Below are 19,147 nucleotides of genomic sequence, written 5' to 3' on the forward strand. Positions count from 1 at the left end.
ACACACACACACACACACACACACACACACACACACACACACACACCCTCTTGCTATAGAACCCAAGTTGATGGCCAGTGGTGTTATCTCTCAGTGTATGGGCTCACATTTGGGATAACGCAGGAAGGGACTAGGTAGCACCGTCTAGACCCCAATGTCTGCACCTGTGAGCCCCCACCATCCACACCCTGGAAACAGGGGGGCTAGAGTTGGCATGGGAATAAACACAGGGTGTTTCTGGATCTCACCATGTCCAGTCCTGTGACACTGCCCTCCACTCTTGCCTTTGGCCCATACATACCCAAGGGACAAAGATGTACAAATGTGCTCGCTGGACTGGCTGGACTGCCCTTGGCATGGGGCCTGTAGCGGGACCAGCCCAGATGGCACCCTGGAGAATGGAGAGCTGAGTGTGAGGGAACCGAACCGCTGAAACGACGAGGTGAGTAGTTGAGGCCAGGTGGGTTTGCCAGGCACAGCCCTGGTGGGCAGTAAAAGGGTGGATCCCATGGTCTCGGCCGACTGAGGAAGCTCAAGAGGCAGTGCGGGTAGTCAGCAAGGCCCTGGGGCTGTGCTACCCACCTTACCCCGCCCTGCGTGGCCGTCATTGTTCTGGACACCTCCCGAGGCCTAACGGCTGATCATCAGGTTAAATCAAGCCCTGGAATTGACAAATGTCTTCTTTTCTCAAAAAAGCTTCATTGAGGGGCGCCTGGGGGGCTCAGTCGTTAAGCATCTGCCTTTGGCTCAGGTCACGATCCCAGGGTCCTGGGATGGAGCCCACGTCGGGCTCCCTGCTCAGTGGGGAGTCTGCTTCTCCCTCTGCCTGCCGCTCCCCTGCTTGTGCGCACGTGCTCTCTCTCTCTGACAAATAAATAAAATCTTAAAAAAAAAACAACTTCATTGCTCTATGGACATGGAAAGAGAAGAAAATGATGATTACAGTGAGGGGTCCTGCTCAAAGTCTTCAGGGGTTAATTCTTCACCTGGAGGATGTCTTTCTAGGTTATCTTTTCCTGTATATAGAAAGCTGTGCAGATAACCATTTGTAGCCATACAGTCAAATTATATTTTCCATAATTCTACAGGCATTTGGGGTATATCTGTGTTTCATTTGAAAAGGATTTTTATTATAAAAATAATGAAGGCTTCCTTAAAATGTAAACAATACTGAAGGAAATAGTGTACAATGTAAAAGTTCTCCTTTGTAGGCCGGCAGCACTCCCGACCCCACCCAACCCCATGCCGTCCTGGGGGACAGCACAGTTCACCCATTGTATGTAGCTGTGCATTTGCCTATTGAATAAGGGCTTTCTTCTTTTAATGAGTGAAATCATTGTACAAATACATTGTTCTGTTTTTTTTCACTTAATATATCACAGACATTTTTAAACAAGAATATATAAAAACCAACCTCATTCTTTATGGTGGCTGTGTATTCCAGAATACTGATATACTGGAATTTATATTCTCCAAGTGATAGATGTTTGGGTATTTTTTCCCCCTTTTCTATTATGATCAAAAGATTGTGTGTGCATGTGTACGTATGTGTGAATATGAGTGTTGACCCACATTTTGAGTATCCCTACAGGAAAGATTCCTAAAATTGAAATTTCTGGGTCAAGGACATATCCTTTTAAATGCTGATGGCTACTGAGACTCTGCCTTAGGAAGGGGCTTCACACGCTCATCAACGCTGAATACTCGCCCTTTTCATTTGCACTAATCTGATGGGCAAAAATACATATCTTGTTTTAATTTGTATTTCCCCAATTACTAGTAATTTTAGATCCTCCCCTATGGTTATTGGCAATTTGTATTTTTCTTTTTCATAATCATATTAGTTCATATTAGCTTATTTGTGATATTCTCATTTTTTGGTAAGCAGCCTTTACGTATTACGACCACAAAGCTTTGTCTGTTACATGTGTTGCAAGTATTTTCTCCTAGTCTGTCACTAACTTCTCCTAGTCTGTGAGTTTCTCCACAGAAGATATAAATAATTTTTATGTCATGAAATACTATTTTTTTCTTTTATGGCTTCTAAGCTTCCTGTTTGATGAGGAAGGTCTTCTCCAATATTCTAAAAATACTTTTTCTAAGGTTTTTATGTTTAGATCTTTATTCACTCTGGATTTGACTTCTTTTGGCCTGAGACAGCACATAGAACATTTTATATCATCTGAAAGGCATGAATCTTCTGATCTAACATTACATTAAAAGTTCATTGCAAGCAAGAGTTCTAAGAAAGATCTCAGTTGTGGGAAACAGTGTATGGAATCTTTCTTTTAAAGGAGGACTACCGCTCGAAGGTTGCGCCTCTTCAGCTTTCTTATGGACATGCCACGTGCAGTGCACCCTACCCTGGTCCTGCTGAGGGCCCAACACCTGGAAAGCCCACCCCACCCTGACTACATGTCCTAACTTGCTGCCCTTCCTCCCTCGGCTCCACGCTCCCGCTCTGCTTACACTAACAGCTCTCCAGTGCTTTGCTCTCAGGAGCCCTCTATGCTCTTAAAAGCTACTGGTAACCCCCAAAAGCGCTTTATTCGTATGGATGACATCTACTGATATTTGCCACATTTACAACTAACACTGAAAAATTTAAAAATTTATTCATTAAAAAATAAACTCATGTTAACATATATAACAATCAAATACACCGTTTTTCAAAACAAAAGTTTAGTGATAAGAGTGGCATGGCTTTACCCTTCTGCGCGTCTCTTACGATAAACGCCTTAATAAAAAGACAGCTGGATTCTCCCCTCTGCTTCACCTTCCGTCTGTTGTGACATGTTTGTTCGGTTACGGTGTTGGAGGAGATCGGGTCTTACTGGCCACTGGAGACTGGTCTGGGAGCCCCAGAGACCCCTGAGCCACAGCTGCAGAAATGCGGTCTATACCGGCTGACAGCAGGCCCTCCAGCGCGAACACTGCTGGCCTGGACGTCCTGGGGACCCTGCTGATGCCAGGATTTGAGACGTGGTCAGAACAGCTCCTGGGCCACCGTCCTGAGTTTTCACGCACAAGTACAACCATAACCGGTGCACCTTCGGAGCGCAGGACACGCAGAGACCCTGGGGGCTTCACGGGTATCGAAACAGTACGGAGCTCGCCTGGGCCAGGGCAAGGGCACAGGCGGTCAGGGACTGGGTTCCCAGGGTGCCACTCAAGAAGGCAAACAGCCCAGCGGTGTAGCCCAGCGGGCCAATCTGGGTGACAGAAGCCCAACCAGAGCCTCAGCTACTACAGCCCCCGGACCAGCGAGAGGCAGTTCTTCCCACAGGGCCTGGCCCGGGTCCCAAAGGTCATGGTCCCAACAACCAAGTCCTAACCAGATGCAGGAGCCACAGTAAGCAGAGCAGAAGCTAGTCGCCCCCCACTGCAGTCCAGGGTCACCTGGGGTGCTCCCTGAAGCCCAAAGTGCGGCGCCTGGGGAAGGAGCCTCAGCAGAGCGGCACAGCCCCGGTCACACGTGCAGCTGACCTTCACTTTGAACTCTGGGCATACACAGTCAGTAAAAACAGACTGCTTTCTCAAACACTAACAACAGGGAAGTACTCTCTTTGGGGCTCTCCATACTTCTCCAAGAGGGGTCCTGAGAATTCTCCAAGTGAAAACTGGAGTAAACAGAGTGAGTTTTCTTGGGGACAAGCGAGATGAGGTCCAGACTCCAGGGACCTCCGCTACTGATAACCTCTCCCTTCAAGACAAGGGGGTATGTGAGCAGCCCCTCCTCATACTGGTCCTCCCACACCCTCTTGTACTTTAAACAGGAAAATTCTACTAAAATATGCATCATAAAAGGCAAATTAAGTAAAGACCACACCACTATAGGCTATCAACAGCCTGGACATGGTAGATGGGAAACCCAGTCCCCCCTCTCTCTCTCCATACATGGTGTAATCATGGTGATGGTGATTCCTGTCTCTTCCTTGGCTGCTCCTGAACCCTTCACTCCCTCATGGATACTGCTCAGAGGCCGCGGGGCCCCCAAAGTGTTTGGCGGTCCCCGGGTGTGGCTTTGTTGCCAATGGCCTGATTTTACACCTTCTCAAGAAAGTAACTCACAGGACAAGTAAAAGAAGCTTTACATTAAAAAACAAAACAAACCTTGCTTTCTCACTTCCGGATGCAAATACCAGATGAATTTCAGCACACCTGTTCTTCAAGGTGTCGGGTTTCAAGACTGCTGTACTCCTGATCTCAACCACAGACCTTCTGGGCTTCTGGGGACCTCACCCAGCAGTTTCCTGCACTGCACAGTCAGCGCTCGGGCAGGCTGAACGCTCTTCACTTCTCGCTGAAACCACCTTCCCTTCAAGGCAGCAGTTCGTGGCCACATGTCTTCCCACACGTGTGTGCACGTCTATGGGGGTGCTCGTGCACCCCCCACACACCCTCCTCCTTTACACATCACTGATTCCTCTTCACCGTGCTCCAAGCTTGGGAGGCCAGGGTGCAAAGGCCGCACATACACAAGGTACGGTGAGGCCTGTTACCCACCCCGTGGGAGACACTCCTGACAGGCCCGGAAGAGGCATATTCTTCAGACAGACGCATGCATGCTACGGCGTCCTGAATCAAGGGGCATCTCGGAGCAAGAGCCTGTGCACAGGAAGGAGGCAGACACCAGCTGAGGACTGGCACTGCACTGGGACCTTGCGGCTTCTCCCTCTCTCACCCTGGGCTGCCCACATCTGGCCTGACAAGATGCTGTCCATTTTCTCATGGTAGAGGAGAGGCAATGTGCAATGGTGCCCAGAAAGGAGAAATGTCTGTGATTTTGGTTTTGGGAATGGGGTGGAAAGAGGAGGCTAAGGAAGAACAATTAAAAACAAAGATTAAAAGATTAAAAAAAAATCTACAGGAAGAGTAGAGTTCTGAGAAAATAATAGGATATTTTAGGGTTTCCAAAATTTCATGTGCCTAGTTCGGACTCTGAACACAGCCCACTGGTCAGTTTTCCTTGATTCCAGTAGATACTGACATCAACAGAGGAATGCCAAAAAGCAGTCCATGCAAGGAAATAATTTTAGGCCGAAGTCAAATTTTCACACTCCCCCTCCTTTCATGGGGCTCTCGTTCACAATGTTACAATGGATGAGTCACTGCAATCCAAACACCAGAAATCTTATGATAAATTTAGCCTAAAACTTACCGGAAGGCATCACAGCACCTTATTTTATTACTATAAAACAGAGACAGTGATGATGGTGATGATGGCATCTCTCTATTTTTATAGACTATCCCCAAGAAACGCCGGGCTGTGCAGTGGAGAACTGCAAGAACAGAGGAAACGGTGTGAAGCCTGTTGATCTATTCTCTGGTTCAATGAAGAGCTGAACTGACTCATACTAGAGGCATGAGCGTCTGTACTATTTTTAAAGAACTCGGGGGAACTACCACCTTAGGCTCCTAATATAACCCTCATTTCTATTTGTGGGATGGTTAACCCATCTTCCACTTGGTCTTTCCTCCATTAATATATCATCCTTCACAGGAATCCTTTTTTCTCAATGTTTAATTTTAAAGCTCCAGATGTGTAATTTACGCCCTTACAGACTCTATAAATGGGGTGGCGGGGGGCAAAGTCTTAGCCTCTCATCAGCACCCCCCTCACCCAGCCCAGGAAATACCTTGGCGGCCCACATTCAGAGAAGTTGCCATGCAGAATACCGTGATGTCACTGAAAACACCGAATGCTTTCCACAAAACCCTACACACCACCGCAAACGGCCCCTCCCCCACCCTAACCAATGACAGCACTCCACTTTGCTCCCCCAAGTGCTACAGTCTATTGGGAATACCGAGACTGTGGCTAGCTGCCGCACAGGCCTACTCTGGGCAGCCCCTCTCTCCCAGGAAGCTTTCCTAGGTCTCCAGCATGGCTCATGCACCGCAGATGAGTAGGTGCATTTCCTGCCTCTCTGTCCTACTGGGCAGAGAGGACAGCCTCGCAGGGCGTCTTACTCTTTATTTATGGCTCTGTGACACTTCTAAAGTGCTGAATGTTCCTAAAGCCTGGTAAGTTCTTGCCCCGATCCTACAGAGACTGGGCGGTGGGGCCAGGAGTTGGAATCTACATAGACCATAACTGCCTCAAGTTTGTGAACTGTTAGTTTAAAAATACTCTTGGAGATTTTAATGGCTGAATGAAAATTCACACTCATTAAACACCACGGTTGAGGGGGGACAATTCAGCCTGTGTTATATGAATAATTTCACAGCTTGACGTTCAGAAGGCAAAACAGTAAGAGCTATAATCATGATGATTAGATTATATATTTTGAATTTTCTTTTCCTTGGGTGGGTTGGCTATTCCAATCTATCCTATAACAAGTAGAACAAAAGAAGGGGAAAAGAACTACCCCCAGAAATACGCCAATGTGGTGTCACCTCCCAGGCTTTATCTTCCTTAAGGAGCTCTTTCCTAACTGCTTGATGATGGTTCCCTTGGGAGGCTCCCTAGCATGCAGCTGAACCCTGTCATAGGACTTATCACTTATACTGCCCATTTTCTGGTCTTCTTCCTCCTGGAGTAATCTCTGGGATAGTATCTTGATCTTCTTTAATATCGTCAGTAGGTAGCACATGACTTGCATAAAGTTAGTGTTCATTTTAGATAAACGGCTAAAGAAATCCGTAAAAGGAACGGTCCCAATTGCCTAATCTGCTTTTAACAATGTCTAGCACAGAGCCATATTCCACCAAACATTTACTAATGACTTCAGTGATGAAGTTTTGCCAAAGGTTTTCATATTTCCTAAAAATTATTCAACTATTACTATTCTAGGCATTGTGAACTATCACCGGAAAAAGAACCTCATGGCTGCTCTAAGTTACCTGTTTACAGAATCCTATTTCTATTAATATATTTATATAAAATGTTTTGCATGATACCGAATGTGGGAAGTGATACTATGATCTCTAGGAGGAGAGGGGAAAGCAGAGCGCGGTCCAACGGCACAGGGCTCTCTGAGGGCAAGGTGTGGCCCCCATCTGCCTGACTCCGGCCCACAGCCAGGTGCCTTTAATGACTCTGGCAAGGAGCAGTGACCAATAAACTGACTGGCTACTGAATCCCTAGAACGCAGACACCAGCGCCATCCAGCTAGAATAACGTCTTTTTAAATTACTAAGGTCCAAGCATTCATCCAATTCAACTTTTCATCATACATTTTAGAATCTAGAGTCTCATGATCTCTTCAGAAAGAAATCTAGCTAAATATGTTCCACTCAAAGATGATTGACAGGATTTTTCTGAAAACATAGCAGAGGAGTAAAAGCAATTACAAACCTTTTAAAAGTCTATCCCTCCAAAAAAAAAAAAAAAAAAGTCTATCCCTCCAGTATGTTATAAATGGAAAAAAATACATACATAAATCCATAACTCCCTCTATAGGATTCATTTAAAAATCTACCCCCACCCCACCCCCACATTATTAATTTAGGAAAATGTATCAGAAAAATATACAGCTGCACAAGTAACCATCTCCTTCACATTTAAGAGCAGAGTGGCTTCTGAATGCTCCCTAGCTAGCAGTCTCTGTCTGTCCCCACAGGCTGCCTCTCAAGAGTCACAGCTGGCTTGCCTCAGGTCTACTGTTACTAGACTGGTGACCTGAGAAACAACCCAGTAAACCACCCACATCCTGAGAAACACATCTTTTCTTTCAGATGCTGTTTTCAACGACTCCGGGTGAAAAAAAAAAGTACCCATGAGTCTAGCTGTGAGTAATAGAATTTCCGGGGGCGGGGGAGAGTTAGTCTCACGTATAGAACATTTGAGAAAACAAAGCTCCAAAGCAACAAACCTGTGTATTTACATGTATAGCATCTCCAACGGGAACAAACTGATCGCAGATGAGAAAGAAGATGAGAAAGCCTAAAATACATCTTCCCACAGAGAGTCAAGCACTGAGGCATTCTCAGAGCTGACAGACCCTTCTTAGGTAGATATGAACTTCTTGAGAAAGAGTTTCTACTCTTCTCAACTCTGTCCTCAGACCAAACTCCAAGAACAACCACCACAAACCCCAGAGAACAGGCATCACCCACAGCTGCCCTTTGAAAGTATACCTTTTTTCAAGAACAGGTCTTTAAACGGGGCCTCCTTCAGTGTGCTGTTGTTCAGGTGGTCACTGGACATAATCGGGTCCTTTGCAAGGGGGAGTCCAACTGTGATGCAGCCCCCCCCGCCCCCCCACGTTCAAAGCATCCCTTCAGCTTCAGGCCATCTCCTCTTTAGGCAGCTCAGAGCTGCAGTTATAGCCAGCGTGGGGTGTGAGTGTGTGACTGTGTGTGTGTGTGTGTGTGTGTGTGTGCTTCTGTCTCTCTCTACTGTATCAGCGGGACCCAGCCCAGGTGCTAGACTCAAATGCTATGGCTCTGACCGCAGACTGTGGCTACCAATTATCAACTGCCATCCACAGAAATCAGGAGCTCTGTGGCAGGAAGCGGGCGGTGTCACAGAGCAGATAACAAGTCCAGGGTCTCAAATCCTGGAGCAGCTGAACACCCAGTGTCGTACACAGCAACAGACAGCCACGATTAGTCTGCATTTCTCATGTCTGGCCTCACCTGGGACATGTTACGCACACAGAGGAGCAGAATGCAGCTAGACAGATCATCGTGTTCCATTGCATTCAATAATCTTTTTAACAGGCAAATATCAAACCGGATAAGGCAGAAAGGGGGAGATCTACAAATCCCAACACAGTATTTCTTCTCTTGATCCCTGCTGGAAGCTTTCAAGGTTGAAGAAATGAAGCGAGGGCTTACCGAGGCAGCGTGTGCAAACAGACAGGGATGCTTAGCCACTTAGGCTTCTCTGCTGTGGATCCAGCTTCACGAGCACATCCTGGCTGGAAGTGCCCACAGCGTCTCTCACACCAGGAGCCAGGCTGCAGGCTGTCCTCCGGGCCCTCCAATCCCCAAAGTCTCTCTCTAACTGATGGGAGCAGGTCACATAGCTCTTGCAGCTAAGCTGGGCCCTGGCAACTGTCAAAGTCATAAGCACAGCAGGAAACACTCAGCTCCCCCCCACTCTCACTTTCCTGTCGGCTCTGCCCTTTCTCTCCCCCCGCCCCTATTTCTCAATGCATGGTGGCGAAAATATACCTACAGGGGTGCTGTAAAGTCAGGACTCTTACTACTAGGCGGTTTTAGTTTACAAGGTTCAGAAATTAGAGAGAAGAATCCAAATGGCAAAGCAGAGACAGCTCTCAGGAGGGCGCTTTTTCCTGGTTCATTCTGTGCAAGCACAGTCTGGGTTTCCCCTGAGGGCTGGGCAGTTTTTCATGTGTGCGTAGAACACCTCCAGTGCATTCTGATGCCCGGGGCTGTGTGAAAAGACTTAAGAGAAGGCTGTGTGTCCGTTGCAGCAGTTTTCAGAAAAATCACAGTGCGGCCACAGTGAGAAGGGCAACGTGCCATGGTAATATTGCAAATAAAGCCGGCCACAAGCCCTGCTCTACGCCCAGAATAGCCTTTGTTTTTCCTTATTTAGGATAAATAGCAATGACATGTGGGCCATAACAATAGTTTTGGCTGTAGGAGGAGTTGTCAAAGCAAAACTAAACGCTGTTGGTTACTACCAGCATTAGAAACGGAGACAGTTACGTCAGCAGCCCGTCCCTGCTGTCGGCCCCAGCATGCCACCTGGGGCCAAGAGCAGTGGCCTGGGCTTGATGTCACCACCAGGTCCTCAGGTTGGCCACAAGACATCACTACTATTTCATGTTTTAATTACTGGGGGTGGGGGCAGAAAGGGAACAAAAGAATCATCAAGAAGATTTTTCAGAGATTTTGTGTGGATAAAGGAAATGGGAATTTCAGCAAGAAAATTAACAGTTGCGTACATTTGCATGTGCCAATCAAGACAGCCTGATTTTTCTTGAGCAATTTCCAAATTTAAAACATAACTCTCCTCTCTTGTTCTACTTGTCCCCGATTTCATCTCAGAGTCACATGGCTGGGTGAATGAAGAGGGTGAGGCTCAGGAGACTGGGCTGGGGTGTGGTCACCAGGGCAGGGGACCCTCCTCAGAGAAGAGCCAACATCAGAAAGCATCAGGCTTCAGACACTCTGGCCTCAAGCTGGCCCTGCGGCTCTTTGGCTCTCCTTTGTCCCTAAAGTCCCTGGTCCTTGCCATCCGGGGATGGCACTTCCTTGTCGGTTTAGTCAGAGTGACAGGATCACTCTGAAATCAAGTCCTCAAAAGGGAATATTCACAAGATTGCATATGACTGCCATGAGAGTCCGTTTTTAAAAATTAGGGATTTAGTCAATATGATGAAAACATTAGTCAACATTATGAAAATCGGTTCTGCCATTTGTTAATGATTATACCTGCATTTTGAAATGGTTGCAAATAGTCCACTTCGGGGTTCAACATTAGTAAAGATGCATATTTCATGTATCCAAAAAAAACTAACATATTTTTCACCTTTAATGGCCGCGTTGTATTCCCACTCTGCCTTAACACACTCATACTGTTTGGCTGGCTTCCTCATCACTGGGTGTTTGGGCGGGGCGGGGGGTGTCAGTCTTAATCTAGCTCCTTGTTCATTCCTTTTAATTGTTCTCAATGTGTATTCTACTTAAAAATCACTTTAAAAGCCTTTGACTTTATGGATGAGCTTGTTTTCAAAATGTTGCCCAAACCGCACACCAGGCCCAAGCGCAGGCCGGCGCAGGTCCCAGAGCCACTCTGGGCTGTGTTCGGCGTGTGCTGGCCACGCTGCCTGGTTAACGCCAGCACGTCACCAATCGTCAGTATCCACTAAAGGCTAAATCACCCAGTGGTGGCCTTAATTTTGTTCTATTTCCTTTTAAGCCCTGGCCTGAGGACTTTAGGAAGAAAGCACAGAGGTCAGACGGGGGGTTCCCAGAAGCCAGGGGCTCGTGCCCTGATAAACACCTCATTCTAGCTGGCCCGGATGGTATGTGGATCCCTGGGGCTTTTTAACTGATAGATGCCAATATTTCTCTTCCTTTAATTCGGAGAAAATGGCAGCACACACAGCAGAAGGGTGTGGGAAGACACTAGTCTGCTGAACAAAACACATAAGTAGGAAAGTGTAAAAGCCATTTGCATTTAAGAATTCTTTCTTCCCTCCTTGTCTTTAAATATGCATCTTTAAAATGAGTACTCTGATGCGCTGCTTTTGCTAGTAGTTAAAAAAATGTCCCAAAGCTGTATGTGGTTTCCCTGTGTACCCCAGAGGCCTTGGAAATGATGCAAGGAAGGGTTGCCTACGAAAGACATTTTCACAGGGTCTGCTGACAGCAACAATGACCTGAAGAGCCTCTGTCTCCATAGACTCACTCTACCAACATCTTCAGGTTTCCTCTATAAAGGTTTTCATTTCATTAATTCATCTGACAAATATTTACTAAGTGGTTAGAGACCTTAGGAGGAAATATACTGTACCTTCAATGTAATCTGACCGACACGCATTTACTGTAGGGCTGAACTTGTCTTAGGTGCCATGCGTAGGTAGTCCCTTATTTAAGGAACTGAACAAGCTCTAAGGATTGGCTTCCAGCCAGATCTGAATATGACAAGCTGAGGTGATTGGGAGTATCTGTGACCTGAATGGCCAAAAGAGACAGCACAGGGCAGGGATTTTGGCTCGGGCTACTCAGGGCTCATTAGCTTCAGAAAATACCTCTGGGTGGTGTAGGGGTGCTCTGCTATACCAGAATCTTCCTCTGTCACATATAACCTGGGTTAGCATCTTGCCTGGCCCAATCCTTGGATTTAATCACCATGGGCTTCTTGATCATGCCCTGCTGTCTCTCCCCACCATGTTCTCACCTTCAACAGGTATCCCACTCACAACAGAAATTTTGACAGAGAAGTATCATTTGGAGAGTTAGGAATACTTTTATAATGGTTATAGAGCAGAAAATTAGCATTTATAAGCATTTCTAAAGATCTATTGCTACGTTCTAGGCACTTTCAAGTGCTGTATATCTTTTTACTTTCATGTCAACCCTGTGAGGAGGAAGCTGAGGCTCAGAGAGGGTGAGTACTTTGTCCAAGGTCAAATTGGCTGCTAAGAGGCAAGCTGGGGTTCTGGGGGTCAGAACCCTGGGCAGCCTGACTCAGAAGTTCCTACCCACCCCACCCATCATTCTGCTCAGTGGGCAGTGAACTTACAATCTTCCAAACTAAAGTCCCCTGAACTAACCAAAGTATGTCAGCAGATCGATAATTGGATTTTTAGAGCCTGACTGCCTAATTCCTTTTAGGCACTAACTTGCAAATCCATGTTAAAGATTCTGTATGTCCACATGTTGCCAGAGGCTCTTGGAACCATTTTATGTGTCTTGTATACCTGTTAATGTGACTCCTGTTAAGAATCAATGGCCCTGTCCATTACAAATTCCTATTCTTTGAGGTTTATAACTATGCTGTAAAATTCTGCTCTGAGGTGAAGTTTTCCACATAAAAATTAAGTCCTGGAATTTGGCCTTTAGAAAACAAAACAGTTCATTTTCAGTAAGTTTGCTATGCTTTAAGTCATGAATGAGGATTTTAAAAGAACGCTGACTCCTGCAGACTCAAAACATAGTAATGGTTCGATATTTGTGGACATCAGCCTACAGCATGAAATAATGTACTAATGCATTCTTAGTGCTTAAAAAATTGCAACAGGGGGCACCTGGGTGGCTCAGTTAAGCCCTGGACTCTTGATTTTGCCTCAAGTCATGATCTCAGGGTCATGAGATCAAGCCCCACGTTGGGCTCCGTGCTGGGCGTGGAGCATGCTTAAGATTCTGTCTCCCTCTGCCTCTGCACCCCCACCCCTGGCTTGCTCACACACTCTCTCTCTGTCTTAAAGAAGAGAAGAGAAGAGAAGAGAAGAGAAGAGAAGAGAAGAGAAGAGAAGAGAAGAGAAGTGAAAAGAAAAGAAAAAGAAAAGAAAAAAGAAAAGCAACAGAGAGGTTTTTATGTAGAAATATGAACACTCTGCATATCCTCCAATCACAGTGCTCGATACCCCCATCATTGCTGGTAGAAATGTCAGCAAATATAAAAATATGCAACACAATGGAACTAGCAAGCTGACAAGGTAGATTAAAAGCTTATTAAATAAATTAGTCTAAATTAAATAGCCTTAAAATACTTCCTAATATGCAACAATACCCCCTGTATTAACAGACTTTGGCATTTACCTTACACATTATCTATGCCACCACAATATTTTTTCTTCTAATGGAAAAAAAAAACTATGTATTATTCTGTGTTTATGGTGGTATAGATTTTCATAATGGCTAAGCTACTCCTTACTGAGTTACACACCTTTGAAAACTGCAGTTATTCTTCCAAGTCCCAGGAAAAAAAAGGAAGGCAATATAAAGTTTTTATAGTGGCTAAATTCTGGGGCCAGTTAGACCCAAGTTTGAGTTCTAGTTCTGCCATCTGACAGTATTTAGCTAAGCCTCTGTTTCCTCAGCTGTAAAATGAAGCTAAGAATACCTGTACCACAGGGTGGTTGGAGGACAGAATAAGATGTCATATCTAAACCCTTACCACTCAAATTGGTCCAGGGAACATCAGCATCAGCATCACCTGGGAGCTGGTTAGAAATGCAGGATCTTGGATCCTGCCCTGGACTTACTGAACCAGAGTCTGCATTTGAACAAAATCCCCAGGTGATTTACCTGCACATCAAAGTTTCTTCTGAAATTTTGGTCTAATTCAAACTCCTCATTCAGATTAAATGAGCAAACTGGGGCTTGAAGAATTTATGACTTGTGCACATCACCCAAAGGAAATGAGAGTAGAGTCCAGGTCTCCTGTGTAGGGCCCAAGCAACTGCTACTCAACAATGATTTTAAACAATGGTACTCAACATGCACGCATTTGTGCGCACATGTGTGTAAAATCATAATGCTGCCCTCTTGGGCTAAAGGCCGGGCCCAGTACCACAGGGCAGGTGCTTCCTGCTGTCCTCCCTGCTTGTGCTAATGGGCTGATACTGATCCACCCACACCTCTTGGAAAAGGTAGTAGGGGTGGACAGTGTTGTCAGGGCTCACAATAGTGGTGAAGCTCAATTAGCTTACGTTAAAAGAGTCTCTGGTGTTGAAATACAATTTCTAGGATATTTGGCGTTCTTCATAAAAACTCTGGAAGTCCTTGAGGACTTCTGGATATCATATGTTAAGAAAGAATTCTAATTTTGCCTTCTGGAAAAACTCAAGTGCCATGAGCAGACTCTTCTTAAAGACAGAATTATGAAGATGCCATCAGTCCACTCCATGAATGTAGCCCAGCTGTCATGTCCTCCCAGCCTCCCCGTTCCCTGAGAGAGCCAGGCACCAGGAAAATAAGAGTCCTGGCACTGGGGTTAAGGAAACAGCTTTCTCCTTCTGTTGCATGCATTCTTCCAGTGGCACCTCCCAAACTGTTTTTCCTATCAACAAGACTTATTGATGGTGCCTTCATAAGACTGCCACATCATCATCAAGGAAGGCCCTTTAAAGGTGTGGTAGCCTCTTCACATTTCAGGTAAAATATACACATATTCTGTATAAAAACACACCAAATATTTTAATATTTAAAACATTCAATGTGGTTATTCAGAAAAATATTTTATTTTGCTTTTCAAATATATTTATCAATTTTGTCGAAAAGCTAGAAGGCTAAATAACCTTCACAACTCATCCTATTTGTGGGCAGACCATAAAACATAAGCTCAAGATGCTTACAACTCAGATCTTAGATACTATGATTCCATTCCTAGTTCTTACCCCTGTAAGAACTTTGACCCCTTGAAGATGGAAATACCAATTTCAATAGCACTATTCTATAGGCAAACATTGTGCATTCTTATACACATATAGTATATGGCACAATATATGGTATCTATATTTGGTGGGTGTTATTGCTAAATTACTGGACAATGCTGTGATCATTATTCTTGAGGATTCTAAAGCAGTGGTTTATTTGCAATCACAAGCATTTCTTGGACAATCTGAATTTGGAGGAGAGGCGCAGGCTATTGTCTCTGGAGCTCCTCTTAGTCTTGCTTATAAATTCTAGGATGTGTCTGGGCAGTTCCAAGACTTTTAGGTTCCTGGTTGTAACGAAAGCGTTAATTTCTTCAAAAGTTGAGAAAAAGTCATAGCACGTTCCAGAGTTTTAGTTACTGTTTTAAAGCATATACTAAGGCAAACACTAGAAAAATCACAGGCTAAAATCCAAGTTAATCCAAAATCACATCAGATCTATACAACTATACTCGGTTCTCATCCTTGACACTTTAAGACAAGCCTAGCATACATATGCTTTAAAAATAAGAACCACTGTTCTCTGGTATCAGGTCACCTTTGAAAACATGAGGTCAATCCTCATTTATGTCAGAGCCGAGCACTCATTAAATACCAATCACTGCGAGGAGACAGAATACAAAGAAAGCTGGCAACTATCCTTGTCCATGACATCCCTAGTTCATCCTGAGCAAGAGGTAGTGAAGCAGTGAGAGTAGCAGAGTGCTCAGCAAGGAGCAGGTGAATGAATGAATGAATAAATGAATGAGTGAACAAGGGTCCTGTAGGAGGAGGGGTTCTTAACCTAAATAATAACAATAATAGCTAATACTCACACAGCACTTACCATGTGCCAGGCAGTATTCCAAAGCACTTTACTATTTACTTAAGCCATTTAATCTTTACAGGTAACATATGAATACTGGTTATTTTCCCAATCTTACAGATGAGGAAACTGAGTCATAGAGAGACTGTGTCCAATGTCACACAGCTAGTAAGTGGTGGTGCCAGGACTTGAACCAGGAAGTCTCACTCCAAAATCTATTCTTAACCACTAATCAGGCTAACTCTAAATGTGGCAGGTCCAAGGAAGACCCCTGAACCAAATCCTATTTTTTAGAAGGACCTTGATGGACAAGCCCCATTTAAAAGATTAAAGGAATGAATCTGAGACCAAGGCTCTTGGAAGGGCTGACAGAACACAGAGACCACTTTACTCTCTGAGAAGGAAGTCTTCCCATCTCAAGGAAGACACAGTTGGAAGCAAACTTAATTGTATCTCTGGGCAATTTTTTCTTTAGATTAAACTAAACCTCTGATAAATTTCCTTTTTTGGGGCTCTGAAAGGATGAAGTGGCTGGTTCTATACTGGTAGTATAAAAAGGTAAATAAAAATAAACGTACATATTTATAAAAATCAGAGTTTTCAGGGACGCCTGGGTGGCTCAGTCGGTTAAGCGTCTGCCTTCGGCTCAGGTCATGATCCCAGGGTCCTGGGATTGAGTCCCGCACCCAGTTCCCTGCTCAGTGGCGATCCTGCTTCTCCCTCTGCCTGCCGCTCCCCCTATTGTGCTCTCTCTATTTCTCTCTCTCTCGCTGACAAATAAATAAAAAATCTTAAAAAAAAAAAATCAGAGTTTTCCAGAAAAAAAGCACCATCCTTTCTTTTCTCTATCTCTAGCTTGTTACATCCATAGCCCTTTTTCTTTCTAATTTAAAATGTCTTCATTTAGATTCATTGGAACCTATTCTAATACTGAAAATTGTAATGTGCTTGAAGGAATTGTTCAGTTTAATATCTTATTCATTTGTGAATTGAAATGTACTGAAACTAAAAGATAATTTTTTTTTTTTAATTAAGATTTTATTTATTTATTTGAGACAGAGAGAATGAGAGAGAGAGAGCACATGAGAGGGGGGAGGGTCAGAGGGAGAAGCAGGCTCCCTGCTGAGCAGGGAGCCCGATGCGGGACTCGATCCAGGGACTCCAGGATCATGACCTGAGCCGAAGGCAGTCGCTTAACCAACTGAGCCACCCAGGCGCCCTAAAAGATAATTTTTAAGCCCACTATAATGTCAGTCAGATTTCTTTGTTCTTTCTACAAAGGCAATGAAATAACCACAAGGAAATGGGAACAATTTAGGGGTGCCCATGAGGCCCCTGATTAGCCAGAGATAATGAAGATCAATTATGCTTTGAGGACATCTTGCCACCGTGAAATGGGCAGAAACCAAAAACTCAAGAGTGCCTTTCATGTGGATAAGGTGAAATGTGGTCCCGTTTTTATTAAAAGTGACCTTAATCAAGCCTGTTATTCTCAACAATAAACACCCAAATTAGTAAAGCAATAGAATACAATAAAATATAGTGGCAATAATAAAAATGTTTGGAATTTTCATAGGACGAATGACTTTCTGGCAGAAACTCAATCTTGGTCATACAAATAAAACCAAATTTAAAAAAATTTAAAGGCCCAGAAATGGTAATGTTGCAAATGCCTTTGTAATTTTTTCCCTGTAATGTACCTTAAAGAAAAAAACTTTCCAAAACTGTCTATTTACCATTTAACCCTCTTAGAAATAGAAACCCTGGCCAAGGCTGGCTGCAGTGGGGCAATCTGGTCACACATACCCTTACTGGTGAGTTTCAGTTCAAACAGATAAAACAGCAAATGGAGAACCTTGATCAGATTTCAGATCAATGGCTTCTAGGTCCTAAGCTACATACAGGTTCTCTCTGCAGTCATTATGCCCAGAACGCTTTGGCCTTGGCTCCTCCCAGTGTGGTCTAACCCTGGTCAGGAGACCAGTTTCTGGTGCTGCCTCTGCCGCTGCCTGAAATTGCCATGAGCAAGTCATGTCAAGGCTCAGTCCTCATATGTTCTCTCACTCCACTGCTGGGACCAAATTCCAGCGTTCCACACATTTCGGTCCTTCAAGGCCCACACTCAGGAGTCTTAAAATATCTGCATTCCACCTGTGCTATTATTTACTTAATAGCAACTTTTAATTGGACTTTAAATAATTCATTTGAAAAAATTTCAACCTAAGTAATAATATCTATGATATCACAGGTTTGATATGCTAGGGATTTTTTGTGAAGTATATTATTAAAAATTTACAGCAAAATTAAATTTCAATACAATCTTTAATACTATTTATAAAATATAAAGAAAAATTTCTTACTGTTGCCCATTTAAAGAGAAATGTTTGCTATACAATTTAGTTTCAGTCAATTATGTAAGGAAAACATGATTTATCTATATGTATGTTATAATATGTTTGAAACTGAACATATTTAAAATATAATATGGGAGAGCCACTTCTAAAATAGTGGGGTAAGGAGCTCCACGGTAGGGGTACCTGGGTGGCTCAGTTGCTTAAGTGTCTGTCTTCAGCTCAGGTCATGATCCCAGGGTCCTGGGATAGAGCCCTGCATTGGGCTCACTGCTCTGCAGGGAGTCTACTTCTCCCTCTCCCTCCTCCCCTCCCTCCCTCTGCCCCCCGCTTGTGCTTTCTCACTCTCTCAAATAAATAAAATTTAAAAAAAAAAAAAAAGGAGCTCCATGGTCCCACTCCCCAGGAAAATAAGCAATAAAAATTATTAAAAATTAACCATTTAAAATCTCTGAAAACTATCTAAAGGGCATACAGCAAATTAAGAAATATTTAGGAGCAAATGAAATCTAAAGAAGGAGGGGAGGGGCACCTGGGTGGCTCAGTTGGTTAAGCGTCTGACTCTTGATTTCAGTTCAGGTCATGATCTCAAGGTCATGAGATCAAGCCCCGCATCGGGGTCTGCACTCAGCATTGAGTCCACTTGAGATTCTCTCTCTCTCCCTCTCCCTCTGCCCCTCCCCCTGCTCACATGCTCTATCTCTCTAAATAAACTCTTTTTTTAAAAAAGGAGGGGAATAATTAAGATTAGAGCAGAAAATAATGAAATATAAATAGAATAACAGAGAAAATAAACAAAATCAAAATTTCATTCTTTGAAAATACCAACAAAATTGACAAACCTTTAGTAGACTGACAAAGAAAAAAAGAAAAAAAAAGACTCGAGTTACTAAACTCAGGAACAAAAGAAGCAATGTCAGTGTCCCCATCTTACAAATATAAAAAGGATTATAATGAAATAACATGAACAACTGTATGCCAACAAATGAGATAACTTAGATATAATGGAAGAATCCCTAGAAAGGCCCCTACTACCAAAACTGATTCAAGAAGAAACAGAAAATCTGAATGGACTTATAACAAGACACTGAATTAGTAATTTATAACTTCCCACAAAGAAAAGCCCAGACCCAAATGGCTTTATTGGTGAATTTTACCAGACATTTAAAGAAGATTTAACTAAT

At 43.9% G+C, this 19,147-nt stretch overlaps 1 protein-coding gene across 6 annotated transcripts in view; it reads right to left on the reverse strand.

Moving 5' to 3' along the window:
- The window catches only part of LDLRAD4 (low density lipoprotein receptor class A domain containing 4), a 130,962-nt gene that overhangs the window by 23,080 nt on the left and 88,735 nt on the right, over positions 1–19,147 (reverse strand). Inside the window, exon 1 of one of the 6 annotated variants that reach the window (XM_032399191.1) lies at positions 8,785–9,885. The exons of 3 other annotated variants lie outside the window; for them this stretch is intronic. Coding sequence is in view for 1 of the 3 variants with exons in the window: in XM_032399188.1 (XP_032255079.1) it covers positions 8,083–8,152 (70 nt within the window). In the remaining 2 variants the exon portion in view is untranslated. Of the gene's footprint in view, positions 1–5,639; positions 5,662–8,082; positions 8,747–8,784; positions 9,886–19,147 lie in introns of those variants that run through there. 2 more of the 6 variants (XM_032399188.1, XM_032399189.1) reach the window with 2 other exon arrangements.

The sequence above is a fragment of the Phoca vitulina genome, unplaced genomic scaffold (genome assembly GCF_004348235.1).
Source record: "Phoca vitulina isolate PV1807 unplaced genomic scaffold, GSC_HSeal_1.0 scaffold138, whole genome shotgun sequence".
Lineage (NCBI taxonomy): Eukaryota > Metazoa > Chordata > Mammalia > Carnivora > Phocidae > Phoca > Phoca vitulina.